Here is a 13,493-nt window from a genome sequence, read left to right on the forward strand (position 1 = left end):
AAAACTGAATGAATGAGGTCTTAATGCAACATTGCGAAACGTAACTTAACTTTACACACGGTAACGCAACTTAAATTAACGTAATTTAACTCAACATAACATAAAGATCCATTGAGAATTTGTTCTTGTGGACAATTAAGTGGTAGAAGCTAACTGAGACTCACTGGGGATCTGTTGGATCTTGTGGACGACCACGAAGGCGTCGGACAGGCCCACCTTCACCGGGTGATTCACAGAGCTGATCGTTGCCACCTCAATGGGAATCTGAAATAAGAGAAAGGCAAAATCAATTACCGAGAACACAATGCGTCTGGGACAGGCCGACAAATGGAAACAGGCCAGTCTGACGGCACAGAGGATTCTTTACTTTCATCACGAAACCCATTAGTTTGTCTGTATAACAACAAGAGAGAAAAATAGTGAAAATGTGGCCCCCGATATTTTCCATGGTTTAGACCTGGGGCCGTCGTCAGTGTTAGAAATTACAAAGATACTTTTGAAAAGTCTAGACAGAGTAAGAGAGAGAAACTGAATTGATTGTTAGAGCTGTGTGAAAGTGAGTCATATTTTTTTCCTGATACAAGAAACAGGTTTTAAAAATGTCACTTTCCATCTCTATTTATTGAAATGTATTGTAGGCGTTTGATGAATTTTAGTTTGTTTGAAAAGACTTTGATTCCTCCTGGATTGTATAGTCAATGTAAATGTCTGTTGAAATGACACGAAATTGGAGAAACATATGATTTTTCAGTGAGTCCTGACCTCTTTGTATGCAAACACGATCCTGCCGGTGTTGTGCAGCGTGGCCTGGAAGGTGAAGCTCCCCAGGTGGTAGTTGTCCTGTAGGTGAACGTGATCCCACTGCACCACCAGAGCAGTTCCTACAACAAGAAACACAAAAACAAACAGATCAGAGGAGAACACGGCCTGTATCCAAAGCTATTGTCATTGTTTTTATTCATTTACCACACTAATTAACGAGTAGCTTACTGGAAAACAATTGAAACCTCCATAATATTGAATCCAGCTTGACCACATCAAGTCAAATGATCATCACGTGTTGCCTTTGTTTTGGGCGACAAACTAAATTAGTCCCATACTCACGCAGCCTCCGTCTCTACCTCCAGACATCAGGCCTCACATTACTCTTAACATTACTCTTACTGTGGAGACCCTATCGACTTGAAAGCGTTTTGGCTGCGCTCCAGGACAATAAAAGTTTGTTAACACAACTAATCAATTTTTCCATCACACAGCCAGAGAACTCTTCCACCCAAAGTAAAGACGAGAATTTGGCTTCTCTGGCACCAATTTGGAGAGAACAGGCGTCTGCTTGCACAGGAAAACCGTAATAAATCACATGTGGTGCGTGTAAAGGGGCTCTGGCTCTGGGACTGCATGTTACTTGTGTTAGAGGAGGAGGTTAAATCGAGTTAGGGTCTGATCCTGCGCTGATATGAAATACCTAATATGAGTGCAACTTGGCAAGGATGCTCCTTTTTGTATGTTTGGATGGGAAATGGAGGAAAAAGACTCGAGACAGTGAGAACCACTGAGAGGACAGAGAGTTAAACTGCTGCTCACTCGTGGTAAAGTGCGTTCACCCAGTCAGCAGATGGTGAGGCTGGTAGAAGTCTGTTAAAAATGCATTGAGTTCAGGAGGGGAGGCCGCAGAGCTATCTGGGGCTTCCAGACTAAAAATATAGTGGTGTGTGTGAGGAAGCGTTGGGGGGGGGGGGGAGCACACACTGGCCTTGTTTCTAATTCCACTGATGACAAGCGCAACACGCCGATGGAACTGAAAAGCAACAAAATAAACCTGCCCTATTACACCAGCTCTTCCTCTGCCTGGCGAATAACTTTTGTAAAGTTTTAATGTGGCTTTTCCCCAGGCTTCATAAATAAGGAGATGACAACAATAACATCTTCACCTTTATCATTTGGTTACTGTCTGAAACTTAAAATACTCGATTCAGTTTGAATTTCTTGCTTTCCATCATAAATACTCCATCATGAATAAAGTTTACATTTAGGGTTGGAGTGTAAATGGCGTCTGACAGTGAAACCAAAGAAGCTAAATGGTTCCTGCTGTGATGTGTCAAAGTGTCTCCTGTGAAAAATGTTTAATGGAAGCTTTCACCATAATAAGTCAGACTGTAATACTTAACATTGTACTTTTCTTTATGTTATAAAACCTATCCCTTCTACAACCAGAGCAGCTGTTTTTAAATCAGAGCGAGTGGAATTCATCAGTGGATAATGTCTCTATGACAAGAAGTTACAGTTGAGTTAAAATCTCAAAACGGTATTTTTACCACAGCGCCTTCACGAGATCCCAGCGTCGCCAACAGTCACGCTCACAGTCTCTCAAGTGTCAGAACACTTCACTAACTTATCAAATGTCAGGATGGTATCACACGTTCTTTATTTTGCAGATTATAATTAACACAACGTTCCATTATAGCGTCTAAAAAAACAAAGCTTCACGCTGTCACACGTCTCCCACCTTCCTGTTTGTGTCACAAGAACAAACAAGACGTCTGGGCTGTGAACGCCTCATCAAACTGACGGAGAGCGGGACTGACTCTCCCATAACAGAACCAACCATGCAGCTCTTGCGCTGTATTGGCAGGACGCTGACTGATGGACAGCGCTTTGAGGAGCGGGACCTCGGCCAAGAATCGATCGGCTGCTGAACTCTGATGAGCTCGACTGCCGAAGGTCACGCAGTCGGTCAGTCACTCTGCGGCGGAGCGATTAGGAGGAGACGACTGACTTGATGGATAACAACCATCACAAAGAGCGAAGGTCTATTTTGTGTGACCAGAGACTGTTTATCAATTGATTTAGACTCCGGGTGCAGAAAGTGAAGCCAATGCAGAAGTGCCTGAAACCTGTTTTCTCTCGATTGACCAGCAGAGGGCGACTCCTTAAGATCTTAATCCCCAGTTTCAAGTTTTCTTCAATACAGACTGATACAGATACAGACTTCATTTAGTAAATAATGGTGCCATTTAATACAAAATAGACAATGAGGCACATTTGGGCATGGATACCATGCTATTGAAAGCTAGTACCATACAATGGGTGCAGGCCGCAGGTGTAGGTGGGCGTAAGGTATCCTTGAGCTCTCAGCCAGGCTCCACCCCCTGCTCTTCCACATATGGTTACATCTGGTTACATCTGGTTTCAAAAATTCCAAGATGCCAAACTCCAGGCTTCAAAACAGAAGCTCACAAACCAAAAGGTGACATCATGGTGCGTTGCCAACCTGCAGTTATCTTATCTATCAATTATTATTTTAGTATTGGCTTGTTACCAAAGGGTTGACTGTGGAACACAATGTCATTTTGTCTCGTGCAGGATGGATCACGCGATGTAGAAGAATGCCAAACGCTGTTACCGTTGTCAAAGTAGATGACGGTAGAGTTCCTGGAGACGCTCGGGTCGAAGTTGGCCATGAGGGGAGCGATGTACTGAGTGGCCGTCAGCATCCGATGGACCACGTCGCCCGTGTAGATGAAACCTGCAGGAGGGAAAAAAACACAACATGTAACTTTCTTTACTCCTCAGAGATTCAGGTAGATGCTCCTAAACTCTTGAAACACCGATTTATAATGTGCTATGCATCACTTTTAGTGCTGTACATGCCTTGATGGAGGGTTTTCAGATGGATTCACCCTTTTGGGCAACTCATAAAAACAAACATCAATCTTTCTCTCCTCCATTACCGCGTCTCCTCCGACAATAAACCTGTTATCTGATACAGTTTGCTTCAGGAGGACAACAAGCCCTCAGGTCCGGCCAAAGTTAAAAACTCATTAACCCACAACAATCGCTTCTCTCTCCGTGTCTGGCCTCGTGCTGCAGGCGGCCTCAGATACAGCAACACAGATCTGCACTCATATCATCCATCAGAAACAGAAGGGAACAATCTGAGGGGCTTGAGAGAAGATGCTGTAAACCAAGCGAGCAGTTAAATATCATCATGGGGTTATAACACCGACCTGCTCCTGCTCTGCGTCTACCTGTGTCCTCCTTTAACCCTCTTGTGTTTCTCTACTCATCATCATCCATCACAGGTGGTAATAGGAGTGAATAATCGTCACGACAACGAAAAACAGATTATGTTAACTCTTACAATTTATGCGTCCCTCCAGCGAGCCACAAATAAATGTCTGCGCTGAGATGGAAGCGCTCCGTCAACACAAACAAGAGCTGCATCATTTAGCCGCCTGTAACCGTGGTTATTGATGGACTCAGGGAAAATGGTGGTGAACACTCAACATTCATCACAACGGAACAGTCTCTGCATCGGGACACGGCGCTGATGATAACAGGATCCAGCAGCGTCTTAATTTCCAGGCTGACAACAAAGTTCAGCAGAGTCAGCTGCTGTTTGAAGATTAATTCAAGGTATGCAGAGTTTCTTTTTTTCCCTCTCTCTGACTTTGAGCTAATGGATAAATATCCCACAGCCAAGCTGAGCACGAGGCTTCATCGTGTTTTATTCTGAAATCATTTAAGTCAATAACGTCTCTGAGATTATATTTACCTTTTGAAAACAAGACTAACTTTGTTTTATTGAAAGTTGTGAGAATGTAGGATTTTCATGATAAGAGACAAGATTGTTTAAACATTTAAAAACTGATTAAAATCGTAAAGCCGATCCACAAATACAGGATGCAGCTGCAAACTGTCATTTTTATGTATCAATATTAAAATGTGAGAGTAGGAATGTTTTAAGCATACATGCATAATTAACAGAATATTTAATCATGGATAGATTGATACATGTATTAAGGTGTAAATGATGGATGAATGATAAAACATACATTTGTATTTATATTTACATTTTCCGGGTCTAAATGCTAATTAAACTAACCGGCGGCTGCTTCATATTTACTTTACATTTATCGTCTCATCCTTAAAGATACAATAGATCAGAGAAATATTTCTTGTGTTAAAAGATCAGTTCAAGATAAAGATAATATATGAAGCTTTCTGAGGCATAAAGGAATAAAACAAAACTCTCCTGAGAAAGAAAAGAGGATTTTTTCGGAAACATTGAGGCCAGACCCATAAATCCCAATTTCATGTCACCATTCACCGAGTCTTCTCATACAGTGGGCTGGCTATAAAAACACATCTATCACTTCGGAAACTAGGAGCAGGGCATCGCATGAGGGGAATCAATCTTCCCTCAAAGACCTCCCTTCTCAGAATTACCTCTATATGGAGCACACACATTCTCTCGCACACACACACACACACTCTCTCTCTCACACACACACACACGGGGAGCGAGTGAAAATGTGGTTTTATTCAGTTGTGTGCAGACCTCAGAGTAGAGAGCTCTACCTGGATGAGGAGGGACTGAGGAAAAGGATACAGAGCCGGAGGGCTGAATAAGTGGGGTTACCATGGTTACGCTTAGTTATCCCTTCCAAAATCGTAAAAACGCTGCTGGAAAAAAAATTATACTTAAATTCCTTTTCCAGGGCTGAATGCTTTTTGGTTGAAAGAGGCTCAAGCTCCAATTATGGAAAAAGTGCACGGGCCTCATACATTGGGCACAGGCATCAGTGTAGGAAAAATCGAGTATGTTACTGTCAATTAAAACGTTCTAGTCGTGTGAACATGACTTTCTCTTTACTTTAACTTTAGTTATCGGTGAATTGTTTCAGTATTTGTGTGAGGAAAATATTGAACATTTGTGAAATAACATAATTTGTAATTACAAGGTGACATCTGCATATTGCTAAGATGACAACTTCCACCTTTCGCTCTGTGATGTTGACCAAAACTTCCATTTTGACCATCAAATCTAACACAGTGATATTTGTAATCACGCAGAAATGTCCTGCATCAGGGGAACACTCCGGGTTTAACGAGCAGTTCAGGAGCCGCTTTACATCAGATAGAAGCACATTCCCTGAGTTGCATTACGGTGCATGAATGTAAAGAAGATCAACATAAAGAGGCCGGATTGTTGAGTCTACACACACTGAATTCAAGACACACACACACACACACACTGGTGGTGAGTTCACGGTCGTAAACGTCACTTTCAAATCCTTTATCCGATTGTGCGGCGACACAAACGACTTCCTCCCAATCAGCCTCTGTACATTCCACCTCATCTCATATTTACCCAACGTTCGCCTCGGCTCAGTTTTATCTCACAATTGCTTTCTCTTCGTTTCCCCCACGTCAGTCGTTTCCTTTCACTTTCACCGTCTTTATCTCCCGTCCCATCAAAACACACACACACACACACGGACACACACATTTGTCTGGACACGCTCACAATGCCTCTGCTCTCCACTGGGCAATCTCCTGCAAACACAATGCGACTTACCCGACAGTCTAAAGAAAATTACACAGCCCGCTCAATACACTAAAGAGGTGAGCGCCCCGGGGCTGCTCAGTGGAGAGGCTGTTCATTCATTACTGTGCTCAACAGAGAGGTGATTCATTCACTTACAGTGGAGGGACACCGGACGGAGGAAGAGAGGGAGATTCGCTGGGGGGGAAAACAGATGTTCAAGGAGAGAGGACAAAGACAAAAAGAGACAAAAATAATGGAGACGAGTTCGAGGTAGTGAAAGAGAAAGAGTCCTTATGATGGTGGGATGAGTCGGATCATTCTTTCTCTGACGGGCCGTGTTTACATGTGTCGGGTCAAAAAGTGCAGGGTCGGAACGTCCAAGAAAAACACGAGAGGGAATTAACAGTCCCACTCGATTTAAGCTCCGGTTTATGGGACGTTGTGTTTGGACAACGTTCCTTGTTCCTTCGTGCTGAGCTGTGTTTGATTTACAGGATATTTTCTGTTTATCGCAGATGTTCTGAGATTCGGGAGGAGCCCGGCTGGATTTACACAAACACACACAGCCATGTTTTATTTGTTTTTTTTAACATAGACTGTGTATAAAGATGGACGACATGATGGCGCCCCCGATAGGGAAGCCAGGAACCACACCTCCTCCAGGTTAGTGGATGGGACCAAACTAATAAGTCAAAGTACATGTACAACAAAAGTTTCTCAAAGATGGTGTCCGTCATTTAAGATACTTCTTATTACACTGATGTATGTCCATTCAATATCTCAAAGATGTGATTTTTCAGGGGGATTAATACTTAAAATTGTAACTTAAAGATAACGTCCAACTTATTTTTCAAACGGAATTCGCTCTCACCTCAATTCTATGAGTCTCAACTCTGTCTCCTAAAAATGATGTTCATGCAATACAAACACATTCTGGAGGGAAATCCAATTGCTTAGATTATGTTCATAGACGATTAAATCGAGTGCGATGTTTTCATAACACAAACAACTTGTCGAGAGGTTGTGGTCGGGGTGATGGGCGGCTCTGTTACACGATTATTTGAAACCCTCAAACACGTCTGAGTCTGTGTGTGGTTTGGTTTATGCAACAAAAACATCGGTTAAGGAGAGATTGAGGGTTCAGTTACATTATAAAGAAGTGAACAAATGTCTCGTGCTTTATTTCACTGTCGACCTTTTAACCGTGAAGATCTTCCCTCAACTCGAATCAAGGGCAGCGAGAGTTTAACACATACCTACGAAAGACTATTATGCTTCAGCTGGAAATTGTAGGAAAGAATGTTTAGTATTTTTCATATAGACATTTTAAACTGGGCCAATATTCTCAGAACAGTTTCAGGTGTTGTTACATTTTAAACTTAGTAAAAAACTTGACATTTCTTAGCTGCCTGTCACAGGTCGCACATTTCTCTGAGCTACGAGCACTTTAACCAAAGAGTGATGTTCTTTTCTCTGGTGGTTTCAATGAAATAGTGGAAAAGTGGAAAAACTGTCCGATATTTCGCCATAAAGAGCCACAATAAACGGAGATAAAGACAGTATTCAATAGGGAATGAGGAGCAGTCTGAGCTTTTCATTTCTTCTGCTCGTCTTCATTTCTGCTTCATTTCTGTGTTCGGTGTCTTACTTCTTCTGCTCAAACATTTCCTGAGAAACCATTTTGAACACGATCTGATAAACATGTACAGTTTGTTGATGCTGGGGCTGTTAAGTGTGACAGCCGGCTCTGTAAACCGAATACCACAGCTGGACACCCGGCTGCACAGCTGGCGGGGGTCCGATCATATTTCATCAGAGACCTTCACACATTGTTCGGCGTGAACCAGACTCACCGCACGACCAAAAAACGACCTGTCAGCTCACTGCGCGACCCGCGGTGCGTCGACAGTCACTGACAAACCAGGAAATCTCAGTTACTGCTGTAATGGGCCGTCCACACTTTATACAGAACATTCCCTTTTTTTGACATTATCCATTTCTTCTCAGCACATTCCTGGAGACATTTGAATGTTTTCTGCCTGTTTTTATTTATTGTCAAAGCTTCTAAGCAGCCGTAGTCTATTGAACCGACTTTGTAAAGTGATGCGTTTGTAGTGTTCAGGCACTGTTGTCTGCCACAGTGTCGTTTTTAACACCACAACAGGAGCAGGGCTGCATTTAATGATTATTTTCAACATTGATCCACTTACTTACTTTGAGAAGGAACTGTCTGAATGCTTAGTCGGTAAAAAGCCCTGAAATCTGCTCTTGGCTGGTTATAATCTGTTTGCCTAACTTGAGCCTTTTGATGTATATTATCGTATGAAGGAGAAAGACAGTTTCTACCTGCTTCTAATACACGTCAGTTGTTTCAAGAATTCTCAGAAATCTGACAAATCGACCTCTGACGATGAAGACGAGCAGATTTACAGTTTGTACAAACTACACAAGCAGGCTTCAACCTCTTATGTTTGACATGGCGTGCCAACCCCATCGTTAATGTGTTTGAGGATCGGCTGCTTCACAGCTCCGAAACTAGCAGTGGCTCCGAAAAAAAATAAAAAATAAATGTAATTATAACTTGCACACTCCCGTTAAGAAATTATCTCCTCCTGCATAGTTTCAGCCTTGGTAGTAAAAAGAGAAATATCTGCTGTGGTAAAAACAGTGACTCGCTGACAGCAATTTAAGTGGAGAGGAAAGATGGCAAAGTGGAGGGGTGGGAGGGACGGCGTCTCGGAGGCAAAGCCAGAGGCCTGCAGGACGCAGATATCTGCCTCTTCCTCTTCATCGGCCTCGCCCCTCCATCTCTGTCTGGAGGAATGCAAATTCACGCTATCTCTCCCCCCCGAGCTCGTCCACTCCTCATCTCCGTCCTCCAGAACGACTCTGAAGCCGACCCAACTCCGCCCGGTGATGGAGGACGAAGACGGAAAATGAGACAGTGATCATAATGACGATAAGAGTCTCCTTATTATTCCAGTGGCAGTTTTAAACACAGCATCTCTGAAATAGCTGGGAAGGAGCCGAGCTTGAGCCTTTGATGTGATAATAGCCGGTTGGTGGTGTTGTGGTCTCGCTGTCAAGACTCAAGTGGAAAATTGTTTTGCACACTCTGGCCGACACGTCTGCTGAGTCACATGTCTAACCAGCACACACACACACACACACACATCCTCCGATACCGCCGCCCTCTTATCCGTGTCTATCAGGGAGTGCGAGACCACTTGGCAGAGGGACGCTGGTTTCCAGTCCGAACCCCGTCAAACTGGTTTCTCCTCCAGTTAATTCTTGTGTGAAGCTGCTGAGTTCTCTGGGAGTGGTTTGTTTTCTCTAAACTTCCCACGTCTAGCAGCCTGTGCCGTGGAGGTGAGAGCTGTAAATGATCTGGTATCGGGCTGAGCGTTCGGCTGGCAGCGAGCTGCCGGGGGTTTTGTTTCTGTGGTTTGTGCCAGACGAAGCTTTTTCAACCCAGAGTCTCATGATTTAGTTTCCCAGGAACAACATCTGAAGAAATAAATCATTGTTCGGTCCTGTTCAGTATTCAGTGGCGAGATCTCTTTGTACAGCGGCCACGCCACACACACAGGTACACACACACACACACACACACAAATATGTGCACCACACACACTTTCTTCTCCATTTCATAAATGCCCCTGCACTCCAGACTCATTTTATAAATCTCACCATCCCCCCCTCCCCCTCCCCCCTCCCGAAACCCTGCAGCAATAAAACCCCGTCTGTGTCTAATATGCCAAGCACATACTGTATATCCAATAATAACACTAATAACTACTATTGAGACAGCGGAGTTCAAAGAACAGTGTTCACTTACCACCAGTTGCCACGGTGATTTCACGCAGGAAATGTCCATAAAAAGGGAAATCGAAGGACAGATTGACTCTCTGTGAGGGGAGAAGAGACAGAGGAGCCCGGTCAGAAGGACGGAGCAGAGAGGACGAGCAGAGGAGAGACTCTTCTCATCCTCACAGAAAACTACACAAAACACACAAGAGGATTTAGATAAGAAGGAAAACGTTTGAGAGAAAACACAGAATTACCAAGTGTGATGGAATCTTTTAGAATGTTCACCCTTTAGTTTTACTGTTATCATCCTCAGGAAATTAAGTTTGTGGGCATTTAAGATGCAGAGCACTGGAATATGCTGTAGAAAATAATCTGCCAATATCTAATATTCCAAGGACATCTTGTATTAAAAACTATATTCAAATGCATATATTCAACTAAACATATTCCATTTTCAGTGAGTTAAGTTTCTGTTGCAACTGAAATGCAAAAAACTATGCAAATGATCTTATCTTGATTGATGAGGCAAGTTTCTATGCCCAAATACATATTTACATAAAAACGGTACATTTCTATTTAATGGAAGTATGTTTCTGCCCAGGTGAGGAAACAATTGATGAAACTTTAAGAATTCAAACAGGAAATAAAACTCATTGAAGATGAAATACTTAGTTGAAGTTATGTGATATGTCTTAATAGTTTTTTCATTTATTGAGGGTGCTACAACTAAAGGCAGTAGGGCTAAAACTACTCATGTTATGAGACACATTTATATATTTTCAGACATGACGAGTCCAAATTTCAAATCTCAAAATAAAAAGAGAGAAATTTAGACACAGCACATTTATTCCTCATCATGCTTCTTGTTAAGTGATACACAAGATTACTCTTTTTAACTTTTCTCATTTTCGCAATCGTGTGGAACATTTCTGCCTGCACAGAATTTAGCAAAGAGACACAAGCAAGTACGTGTCCTGCAGGATGATCAAGGTTTTAGTCCCGTTCAGTGAAAATGTCAAATTGTAGATTTATTCTTTTAAAAACGACTCTTTGTTTTAGTATCATATAATGTATCATTCTAACCTTTTCATCTACGATTTTCTTGACTGTTTATGAGATTAAACACATGATGAAATGGATGTAAGACACTACGTTATTATAAAACACGACTCTGACAACAATCTGTTCATGCACATCGCCACAAACAATGACTTATGTCTTCATTCATTTTACCCCTGGACTGAATCGTCTCCGCTGCCAGAAGACGGCACGGAGATGGACGGTCCACAGTAAACACGGAGCTATTATAATTTATCCTGGATTACGCCGAGGGGAGTAATCCTGTGGCAAACCGCAGTGAATCTCCCCGACTATAGAGCCAATTCCGGAGCTCTCACTTTGGCAGAGTCCTGTGATGAAGCTGACCTCTGCGGCTGTGTTTTGTTTTACAACCCAACTGGCCAATTTCCCTCGGTGCCGGGGCCAGAGCTCGGGCAGAGCCAGGGAGGAGCCCAGGCTTCCTCCAGGAGGGTTTAAGCACTTTCTCAGGAATCTAACTGCCATAATAATAATAAACTATTTGTTTAAAGCGCTGGTCTGCTGACACGGTGGTTGAATTTCAGTACAGATTGTTTTTCAACTTCATCTTCTTGCACTATTTTGCACATACCTCCCACTGACACTGAATTGGGAAATTCACTTATTGATTAAGCCGTGAGTCAGAGAAACCTCCCACATTTCTCCTGAACTATTTGGAAGAGATGCTTCTCCTCTTGGCCGGGACGCTCTGTGGTTAAAGAGAATAGCTTGGCTGGAGTTGTTGGGTTCGATCCATCACGACACGACTGGAGGTGGAGGAGCAGAATGCACAATGTGGGACTCTATTCCCATATCTCCTCGCCAGCTATTGTTCCTCCGGAGCCTGTAAGTGCCCTGCTGCCTGTCTCCTCCATCCGCCCAGTGCTGCTGCCTCATGTGACTTCATCAGTATTCACCTCACATGGCTCACCTGCTTGTGCTGAGGACAGATTTTAAACTTCACTGCAGCACAGAAGCTTTTAAACTGTTCCTTCGTCTTCTTATTGTTGCCGTTGGCTTTATCTGTCTTTTTAATCTCGGAGCCCACTTCACTAACTGATCCGACCGGCTTGTGAGTTCCAGGAGCTTATCACCGATCTGATTGGCGTCATGATGCATGTGCGAGTTTGTGCATGCGTCTGTGTGGGAACAGCAGGTCGTGTTTTGTGTGGGAACAAATAAAATGAAACGAATAAAAGCCGGACTGTAGATTTCTGTGCAGGGTGCATTGTAAGACATTGATAACATCCACACAGAGGTGGAAAATAGCTTCAAAGTCCCATCGCAATCGTTTTCCAATGTTTCTTTATTGTGAATTCTTACTGGGCCTTGGAGTGAGACAATAAAAGGCTGAAGACAGAAAGTTAAATCTGAGTTTAAAATGTGCTGGTACAACAATAATAGCAATCATCACAGCCATATAAGGTTAGTAGCATACTAAAGTGAGTTATTATCCAAATGTACTCGTATAAGTTAATATGCAAAGTTGGAAAGTTTTAAAAACATCTATTTGAATATGTTGACTTTTGGATTTTTCAGTGAGTGAGACTGACGATGGGACATTTAAAGTTTGTCTCCTCTGGGTGATCGGTGTTGTTCTTAAGAGACAATGTTCACAAAGTTCACAATACAAATACTCAACTCTTAGTTCAGCACTGAGTAACTCTCCTGTTGTTAAGGTTGTCCACTTACCGCCGCTTGTCTGTGTGTGTTGGACAGGATGCTGTGGATCTTCACTTTCTCCTTGTCCATGTGGTCGACGTCCACCCACAAGTCTTTGCTCATCGCCTCGGACGGCCCCCACGCTTTGGATGTGTAGTAGTTGTGATCTGTGTCCTCCTGTGAGAAAAGACAAGCAGAATGCAGAGGGACGTGATGAAGGACAGGGTGGAGGACGCTGCTTCACTGTTCCGAACACAGCGTCTGGACCATAAACAAATATTCATGAGACATCCTGCGGCTTATCGTTCCACTAAGCTGCTCTGAGCCAAAATCAAACTCAAAGCTACTCATTATTTAAATGTAAACCTCGACACAAACAGACGTGGTGTAGAAAATCAGTAACAGAGTGTTTCTCCAACAGATTAATCCGATGAACCAACAACAATTTCATTTTCAGTTGTTTCTTTATCCTTTTATTGAGCTCTATGGTTTTGATTAGGTAGAGGACAGGAAGAGGTTTTAACGTCTCCTAATCAAATTCTGAAAAAAACTAAAAATCAAGAAGCCAATCAAGTTTGTCCTCTGTTAAAAAAGCCTGAGCAGACAGCGGAGT

General features: G+C 42.8%; 1 protein-coding gene across 1 annotated transcript in view; it reads right to left on the reverse strand.

Annotated features, from left to right (window-relative positions):
• Window positions 1-13,493, reverse strand: part of plxdc2b (plexin domain containing 2b) — a 71,477-nt gene that overhangs the window by 17,311 nt on the left and 40,673 nt on the right. Inside the window, exons 4-8 of the mRNA XM_061094286.1 lie at window positions 12,911-13,057; window positions 10,170-10,239; window positions 3,404-3,526; window positions 763-881; window positions 165-264 (exon numbers count right to left, since the gene is read on the reverse strand). Coding sequence (XP_060950269.1) covers window positions 165-264; window positions 763-881; window positions 3,404-3,526; window positions 10,170-10,239; window positions 12,911-13,057 — 559 coding nt within the window. The remainder of the gene's footprint in view (window positions 1-164; window positions 265-762; window positions 882-3,403; window positions 3,527-10,169; window positions 10,240-12,910; window positions 13,058-13,493) is intronic.

The sequence above is a fragment of the Limanda limanda genome, chromosome 20, assembly GCF_963576545.1.
Source record: "Limanda limanda chromosome 20, fLimLim1.1, whole genome shotgun sequence".
Classification (NCBI taxonomy): Eukaryota; Metazoa; Chordata; class Actinopteri; order Pleuronectiformes; family Pleuronectidae; genus Limanda; species Limanda limanda.